Consider the following 9,891-nt stretch of genomic DNA (forward strand, 5'->3'; position numbering starts at 1 on the left):
AAAGCACGAAAAAGTGTTCCAAGACCTTCCAATGAAGATGCCTCCTAAAAGGGAATTGAGCACACAATCGAAGTCAAATCAGGATCAAATCCCGTCAATATCAAACTATATCGATATCCACATCATCAATAAAAAAATTGAGAGATTAGTTCGGGATCTTTTAAAGTGTGATATATTCACAAAAAGTAGAAGTCCATATGCTGCTCTAGTTGTATTAGTTCGAAAAAAAGATGGATCGTTTAGACTATGCGTAGACTACCGAGGGCTAAACAAGATAACGATTAAGAACAAATTTCCAATTCCTTTTATCGATGAAATGTTGGATGAACTACATGGAGCTAAATACTTTTCGAAATTAGATTTGAGATCAGGATACTACCAGATCAGAATAAGGCTAGAGGACATAGCGAAAACTGCTTTTAGAACCCATGAAGGTCATTATGAATTTAAGGTAATGCCCTTCAGATTAACTAATGCTCCGACAACCTTCCAAGCCACCATGAATGAGGTATTTCATCTATATCTAAGGAGGTTTGTGTTAGTATTCTTTGACGATATTCTAATCTATAGTAAAACGTGGAAAGAGCATCTACAACATCTGGAGCAAGTTCTCACCATATTAGAAGAACATCAGTTCTATGCAAAGATGTCCAAGTGTACCTTCGGAAAAGAAGTAGAGTACCTCGGACACATAATATCCAGGGAAGGAGTAAAAGTAGATCCTAATAAGATCAAGGCTATAAAAGAATGGCCTACACCAGTTAACATCTCCAAGTTAAGAGGATTCTTAGGGTTCACTGGGTACTATCGACGGTTTATTAAAAACTATGCCCATGTAACCGCACCCTTAACAAACCTTCTAAAGAACTCATTTCGATGTGATGATGAAGCAGAAAAGTGTTTTAAAGACTTGAAGGAAATTATTTCTAATACCCCTGTATTAGCAACTCCAGATTTTTCAAAAGCGTTTGTAATTGAATGTGATGTTTTAGGATTTGGCATAGGAGCAGTAATAATGCAGGATGGTCATTCAACCGCGTTTGAAAGCAAAAAACTCAACAAGCAAGAACGTCTCAAGTCTACATACAACAAGGAAATGCTCACCATTATATATGCCTTAGCCAAGTGGAGACAATATCTTTTGGGAAGTAAGTTCTCCATACAAACAAACCATAATAGTCTCTATTACCTCCTCCAACAGAAAACACTCTCTGAAGAACAACAAAAGTGGATTGAAAAAATCGTTGCATTTGACATGGAGATATTACATAAAATGGGAAAGGACAATGTTGTGGCAGATGCTCTCTCTAGAAAAGATGAAGAACATCCTTGTTTGTAGTCTCAACTATAATCCCAGAATGGCTTAATGAAATCCGTAGTGAGTATGCAAATGATCCAGAAACAAGTGCTATAATCAATAACCCTCCTCAGAATTCAAAATTTGAATGGAAAAACGGTATTTTGTGATACAAGGGAAGGATTTACCTAAGTACAAATTCCAAATTTAAAGTCTAGGTTCTCAAAGAATCCCATGATTCATTGTCAACCGGACATGTAGGTTTCTTTAAAACCTATTATAATGCACGTCAACCATTTTTTTGGAAGGGAATGAATAATGATATTAAAAAATATGTAGGAAAGTGTGATCAATGTCAACAAAATAAAAGTGAGAACATTTTGACCCCAGGTCTGCTCCACCCATTAAATATCCCAAACCAAAAATGGGAAGAAATATCAATGGATTTCATAGAGGGATTATCCATGTCAGACGGAAAAGATAAAATTCTTGTAGTAGTAGACAGACTCACAAAGTATGCACACTTCATGGGAAGGAAGTAATCAGATTCAGCAAAAGAGATCGCTGAGATATTTTGCAAGAATGTCTACAAATTACATGGATTTCCTAAAGTCATTGTTAGTGATAAAGATGCCAAGTTTAAAGGGAATTTTTGGAAGGAGCTTTTCAAACATATTGGAACATACTTCAATATGAGTTCTGCATATCATCCTCATACGGATGGTCAAACATAAACTATTAATAAGTGCTTAGAAGCTTACCTTCGTTGTTATGCAACAGACAAACAAAACAAGTGGGCTCAATGGTTACATCTCATTGAATGGTGGTACAATTCAACTTATCACACTTCCGCAAAGATGACCCCATTTCAAGCTCTGTATGGATATGAACCTCCTAAATGGAAGGATTTGGCCATTTCTGAGACAAAAGTTCCAGCAGTTAAGGAGAAATTAGAAGAAACCCAAAAAGTTTTTCAAACATTAAAAGAAAATCTAAGTATTGCAAGAAATCGCATGAAGCAGCAAGCCGACCGACACAAAACAGAGAGAGAATTTGAAGTTGGAGAATGGGTATTTGTTAAACTTCAACCTTACAAGCAATTATCCCTAAAACAAAAAGGAAAAAACAAATTGGTGCCAAAGTTTTATGGACCATATCAGATTAACAAAAAGATCAGCCAAGTAGCATACAACTTAAGCCTTCCGGATAATAGTTGAGTTCATGTTGTTTTTCATGTATCTAGTCTTAAAAAGGCATTGGGCAAACACCAATCAACACAGACAATGCTTCCGATATTAGACGATGAAGGCAAGTTCATCTTAGAACCAGAAGGAATTGTTACTGCTAGGGAAAGGAAGTTGCGATATCGAATAATTAAAGAATACCTTATCAAGTGGAAGAATCTACCAGAAGAAGAAGCCTCTTAGGAGACTGAAGCATTTCGCCAAAAACACCCGTCGTTACGTATGCTTTGAGGACAAAGCATCTTTTAAAGAGGAAGACAATGTTATGTAATAAATTAATTAGTATAATTTTACGAAAGGGCATGATCAAAAGATCATGCCCTTTCCTGAAAAGGCACCCATGGCGATATATATGCTAGGGACCCTCATTGTAATCATCATCATTCATCAATAAAAATATATATTTATGTCTATGACTGAGTTATATGCCCCACTGCCCTTAGAGAGGCTAACAAAGATCAATTAGGGCTCCTTAGCTCATGAAAATTCTTGATCTATGTGTATCTTGACTCCATTAAGCCCAAGCAATAAGGCACTGATCCTCATATCCCTTTGGTGGTCAAATTTACCTCTCTTTTCTTCACTTTTCCAAATTCTAGGCCTAACCCTAGAGGGTCACCTAGGGCATCAAGTGAAATATTTTGTAGCCATCCAAACACCTTGAAAATTGGTCCACAACTGCGTTGGGGTCTTCTCAAGGGGTCCTCCAAATTTGAGCACAATCCGATGGTGGAATCCTGAGATATCGCAAGCCCTAGCTCGAGAATCATTTATCTGCCTAGGTTGATTTGGGTTAGTGTCCTCATTTGGATCATTGCATTCAAATTTCAAAAGAAAATTAGTCCTTTGATCCTATTCTCTTTCCTAATTAGGTCAAGCCCCTCTTTGGTTGATCAACTCCATACCCTTGACCTAGTTTGGGTCCACTTGGGTTCTTTGTGGTCCCACAACTTTATAACTCAAATTCCACAAGGATTACATAGAATCCATTTCTCCATAAGGATCCTTAAGTCTAGGAAGCCCCTTGTCAAGGCATATCCTCTAAACCTAGGTTCAAGTGTCCTCTTAGCCCTTCCTAGAGAGCCTATCACCTTGCTTCTCAAGCAAGTAAGCTATTTAATTGAGTCTCTCTTGTGAATAGGCTTTAAGAATCATTCCGTATCTGATCATTGATCTATTCATCATTGTGATTCCTCTTCTACCGGGTCTCCTCCCATTGGTGAAAGTCCGTGAAGGATAGGGAGCCTTAGCTGAGGTGATAGTGGGCTATCACTCCATTGTTGCCCCTTGACCTAGTAGTTGCTCTATAGGATCCCCTCCTAGGACCCTTACTAGTTTGAGCGATAACAAACCCAATGGACAAATGTGGACCCAAATGGGAAAAGTGTGAAAAGTGCTTATAATGAGTGGAGGGGAGTGAGATATACAATATTAGGAAGCGGGACCATGCAACCAAAATCAGGGTTTCCCATGTAGTGCCACTCCTAACGTTGATAGCCAATAGAAGAGATCCCATGGGATTAGGATACAAGATTAACCACCAAGTTGGGACAAGGGAACAAGAGTACAATCCAAGCCCATTCTTTTTGTTGAGCCCCCCCCACTAATCCATGTCCATATGTGTCCAAGAAAAGCAAACATAAACACCTATTACATAATGAAAAGCCATACCTTCGCAGTTGGAAAGCCCACCTTTAAACATACGATCATAATAGATGGGCGAGGGCACATAATGGTTGGCTCAGGTGGCGAAGAGTGGTAACACAACGAGCTATCTGGTGGCTGCAATGGGTTGCTGGCTGTCAACTGAAGACAAATCTAGGAGAAAAAATTCTCCTATAAGGGTCACCCATTGGGGGTGGGTAACAGGAAGCATCAACATAAATATGGATCCATTTAACAAACGCGATTTAAAATACCTTCATATACCACCAAACATTACCAAATCTCATTTCACTATCAGAATCATAACCTAAGTGGTGCCAACTGAGGTACTGTCAATTTTTAGAGGGAGTCACGTAATCCTCTTCATCTCAGAGATGTTCTTTATGTTCTAGGATTGAGGCAGAATCTTGTTTCAGTATCTACCCTCGAGGACAACGATTATGATATCATCTTCAGCAGAGGTAAGGCGTACCTCCAACACTTAGTTTCTGGACCTAAGAAATAGATAGGTGTGAGGGTGAAGAATCTCTACAATTTGCAGGTAGAGATAGATGTAGCCTTGAGTAGCAGGGCTGGGAGAGCTCAGAGTAGAGAAGTGTTGGTTGAGCGAGAGTAGGATAGAGCTCTCAAGAGGGAGCCTCATCCAGTATTTCAATTTGAGTCTAAGCTAGTTGGCAGTTGGGTTGACGAGTATGATGATGAGGAGCATAGCCCAGGGCGAGTGGAGGCAGCCACTCAATTAGAGACTTTCAGTATAGGGAAAGTTCGACCCAAGTGGGTAGAGGAGTTACTTAAGGGAGATGAGAAGAGAGTTGAGTCTTCCAACATCAAGAAGCATATACACAGGTACACAGGATACATGGCACTTATGACTAAAGAAGTGGAATTGTAGAGCATGGTAGTAAAGAATAGGTCTTCAACGCAGGTTTTGCAGAAGAAAGCAGGGAAGTCTTCAAGTTCAGAGGGAGCAACTGCAACAACAGAGAACTTGGTAGTGTTGGGGACAGATCCAAGTGGACGAGGTTCTTCTGGGAATCCCTTCCTCGCTAAGAGGGAGGGTTGAAAATAGTAACGAGAAATTGATTCCTTGTTTGTGCTTTAATTCAAGGAGTCAAATTCGAGTTCCTTCTTGTGCATGCTCGAGTTCCTAAAATTTAGGAGTGTCCCTAAAAATTAGAACAAGTTAGGTTGCAGTAAATTGATGTGTTGAAATTGAAGGTCGAGTTCTTGATTTTCTAGTGTGAGTTGATTGAGAAAAAACACAAGTGATTGAGTTTCAAGTGGTTGACTTGAAATAGACGAGTTGCATGAGCAGTTAACTCATGCTTACTCAATCAATCACAAAATCATTCCTTAATTAGGAAATTTACTAATTTTAGCCATCTAAATTGCTATAAGAAGGAACAAAGGCACAATTGTAGTCACTCTTGTATGCACCAGTTTTATGTGTAAGCTTGTAAGTGAGCATGACACGAAGACTTGTGTGAGTTGGTAGAAGGAAGTTTTCCCTTGGCTCATCCGCTAGAATTTAGGAGGTAAAGGATCAGTTCTTGCGCAAGGAATTAGGGACTTGGTTCCTTGGGTTTGCATTAGGAAGTCAGAGCAGAGGAGGAGCAAGCGAAGAGGGCAGCATGATCAGCATTCTTGCAAGGGTTTCATGCTTAGGATAAGCAGGGAGAAGGGTGTATTCTCCAAGTGAAACTGTTGTCTCTGTAAGAAGCAGAGGGTTTTCCCAGTTGGGTTCCCTATAAAAATTCCGTGTCTTGAAATGTGAGTTTTATTTATTTCTATTCCTATTCCGCTGCAAATTTGTAGATAAATTCTGTGTTTTAGTGAAAAGAAACTAGTTTTCAGATTGTTCACTATAGCAGATCAGAATTTTGTGGATTTTCTACAAAAGGGGATTTTGGACATCTTCTGTATGCTTGAAACCTAGCCTATGCAGAAGCACCTGTCCGAGCTATAACCATCAACATCCCTGTCTTCAACATCTTTCTTAACTCTGTGGTAATGTCCATTGCACAACCTAAATCTGTTGGTTAAATTGTAGCAAGGGAAACAGTACCTCTAATTTGGAGATTCTAACTGGATATCTTGTCACATATACAGCTACATAGCTACTTTCCAATTCACATCTTTTATTGGAACTAGATGACCCTAAATCCAGGAACGTTGAGAAGTAAACTATCCATCCCATGGTTTTATGAACTCATCCTCGAAAGTTTGTTCATATATGTTTAGCATGTTCAAATAATCTTTATTGTTAACTCATTAAATTGATGTTTGAACAAGTTGAATTTCCTTAAGATTTTTACATGTTGGAATCTCATCTTTATTTGACTGATTTTATTAATTAGATGGCATTCTTCCTAATTAATTCTTCACTGTACATTTTCAAGAAGTGGCTTTATGCTGCTCATCCATATTTCATGTTCAAAATCAGATTAGAATGCATTTCAACAGTGTTGACTGCTTTTAGTTCATCAATGATTGGGAACATAGATCATAACTGAAAGATGGGAAAAACAATTTTTTTCTACCTTCAATCCTTGAGAGATTTATTCATTCCACGAGGATGAATCAATCTTCATATTCTATGGTAGTACAGATAAATCTGCATAGGTCCTCCTTGAGATCCACCACCCACAGTGATTTTGTGAAAGTTTTGTCACACATCTCCTTAGTGGACTCTATATTTTGCACTGTCAGTCAATACATAATGTTAGTAGTTCAAAGAGATGCATGTAATAATTATTTAATAGATGGGAAAGGTTATGGTGGTTGGTAGTTCGAAGGAAGGATTTCATAGAAATACCTTTTCTATGAGTCAAACAAATAAGAATCCGACAATTTACATTGAATTAGTCTCTGAAAAAAGGCTCCTTTTTATTGTAGTCAGTTGACTTACATGAATAGTTGTTATAGTATTTACAATCTCCAACATGCATTTATATAAAAGTTATTGATGATCATAGTTACATGTTTTTCTGTGGATCGATATTTTCCATATTAAGTACTGGGCTAATTTTGTAATGAATGATGATAGGCAACAGGATTTTGCAATAATATGCAGTTGCATTCTAATACTGAATTGAACTCTGTGATTTATGGCTGATTGCTAATTTCTAAATGCAATTATACATTTGATGCCAGCTCTAGAAGAGCACTATATGCAGCCTATAGCTGTATTAAAAATTCCCTTCGTGAACTTTCGCATAACACTGCGAGACCTCGAGTGGTATTGGTTACTGATACGCCCTCAGTTGTACGGCATATTAAGAAGGAGTTGAAAGAATATGCTGAGGTGAGTAGTTGTATGTTTCATAGGTGAACATGAATGGAGATAAAATATTTTATTTATACAGATGGTCATTACAAATATGGACATTTTGTAAAATTGAGATTGATCTTATATTAGTCTTTTAAGTTTGTGAGATATGGCTTATTATTTTTCTTTTATACAGATTATGCACTTTGATTACATGTCATACTCCAGTGAGAATGCTAGTGAGATCATGAGTGCAACCTACTTTCAGGTTTGTTTTACTTTCTTTATCAAAGAAGGGATTGATGAACTTGTTTTGTGTCATTCCTGCATTCAGAGCTATATGTTGTGGATTGTTTTACTTATGCTTCTAACAGTTTGAAATGATTTTTGCCAATACCAGAATCATCGAAATTTTAATTTGTGATTGGATTTCTTGAACTACTAACAAAAAGAAAATCATCTAGACTAATCAGGAGAAAGGCGTCAAGTAGCTTCTCAAATTGCTTGGATTGTGTTTTTGCATGTACATTGATAGCCAATCTGTTTACACGTGCATATATTCATCAAATGGAATCATTGTGATTACTTGAGAGTCAACTTTATTTCTGTTCAAGTAGCACAAAATTTGTTTACCTGCTTTTTTGGTTGCCTGATTCCTTGAATTGTCCTGCAATTTGTTAGTTCTAGTTCCTTGTTCATCTTCTAATATAACTGGGTTTCTCCAATCAATGCTTTCTACACTACAACCAACAAGTCATAATACAACATTATAGCTGGGTGGACTGACTGAAGAATATCTGTAACATCCATAGAATCCACAGTCCATGCTTTACATATGGTTTAAATTTTATATTCATAGACTCTGGGATATGCCATCCCCTCAGAGATTATTCTTTCGTTGTAATGATGTAGTTAACAGCAGACCCTCCTTCAGGTCGTTTGAACTTTGGAATGATAGTCTGTGAGATGCTTATCAGGCTTCTAGCTTAGGCTTCTTTTTGTCCCTTTGACTGTCATGAATGCAACAATATAATGCCACTGTGATATTGGAAGCTGATTTCAGTCATTCATCCACACCTTCTACAGCCTTCTAAATTAAGAGCAAGGGACTGGGGTCCCATGCCAAGATGGGTTGCATTCGTGGACTTCTTCCTTGCATCACGGGCCAGGCATGCAGTTATATCTGGAGCTCACAGGCGAGTGGGTACCACATATGCTCAGCTCATTGCTGCCATGGCAGCAGCAAACAAGCTTGGTATGTTTGCAAATGTTTGAAGGATTCTTTATTCTCATAGTTTCTCATCTGGAGGTTTAAATCACAGCAGTGTTCTTAATTGTTTACAAAGGGTCTTTTTTTCCCCTTTGGTTGTAGATTCTAAAAGCTGTCATATGTTGTATGCAGACGAGACTTTGGCATATCCATTAAACTTTTCTTTCTACAGCAGTTTTCAGAGCACCCTTTTGGCAGGTGGTTTGGGCAACCAGGTAGGGTGGGGGCATGTCTGGAATCGGTTTGGAGGAAAATTGAGCTGCCATAATCAAACTGATCAATGCGCCCTCACACCTTTACTTCCATGCGGATGGTGGGATGGACCATGGCAATCACCCATTCTCCGTGATATTCGCCGATTAAAGAGTTATGGAGTTGACATGAAAGACACGGGAGAAGTTCTGGAAACTAGCCTGCTATCATTCTGTAAATCCAGGAATGTTCCAGTAAAGACTATGGCTCTTCAGCTTCCTTCTTGCAAGAAAAAATGTCAGCGGTAGTGAAATTGCATTGGAGGAGCAGAGCATCCAGCCTGCATACGCACCTAGGAAGGCAGTGAGCAATCTCTGCAACTCCCTGGAGGCTATGATATGTATCCAGTGCAGGCTGGTAATTTGCTCCCATATGGGTTTGTAGCATTATATTTTTGGAATAAAATGAGAAATATCAATTCTTTTTGTGGTGCTCAGTTACATTGCTGCTTCTCCAAATGACTTTTAAGCAGATTCTTTTACTTATTTTCCATTTTTCAGCAAAGCACGATTTGTATGGTGGATTAAATTATGAAAGACTTACTACAAAATGTAAAAACGAATGCAATTTATTAGACCCCATGCAGTCCATTTCAAGGATGTAAAGATATTTTACAATTCCTTCTAAGTCTAAATTTGCCACAAAACCAGACATCCATCAGAGTATTGTCATTAAAGCCATTTCTGATAATCCCATTCTCAAACTCACCATGATGGCTATCTACTATCTACTAGTAACAGGATTGATTAGGTTTGTACTGTCTTAGGAGAAAATTACAGAAATCACTGTACAATTTCAAGAATCCATTCTTTTGGGAATATAGTCATTTTAGATCAAATTATCCAACCTACCATGGAGATTTACCAAACAATAGGTTGGTCCCCAAATTGTAGGG

At 38.1% G+C, this 9,891-nt stretch overlaps 1 protein-coding gene across 1 annotated transcript; it reads left to right on the top strand.

Annotated features, from left to right (window-relative positions):
- The first annotated feature begins 7,207 nt into the window (after positions 1–7,207).
- LOC149200739 (uncharacterized) lies at positions 7,208–9,423 on the top strand. Its single transcript, XM_089399628.1, has 4 exons — positions 7,208–7,510; positions 7,671–7,742; positions 8,561–8,729; positions 8,877–9,423. The coding sequence occupies exons 2-4, from the start codon at positions 7,674–7,676 to the stop codon at positions 9,242–9,244; spliced, it is 606 nt and encodes a 201-aa protein (XP_089255754.1). The 5' UTR covers positions 7,208–7,510; positions 7,671–7,673; the 3' UTR covers positions 9,245–9,423.
- The last annotated feature ends 468 nt before the right edge of the window (positions 9,424–9,891 follow it).

The sequence above is a fragment of the Pinus tabuliformis genome, chromosome 2_1, assembly GCF_031772625.1.
Source record: "Pinus tabuliformis cultivar Carrire ecotype Pingquan chromosome 2_1, CPIR1, whole genome shotgun sequence".
NCBI lineage: Eukaryota > Viridiplantae > Streptophyta > Pinopsida > Pinales > Pinaceae > Pinus > Pinus tabuliformis.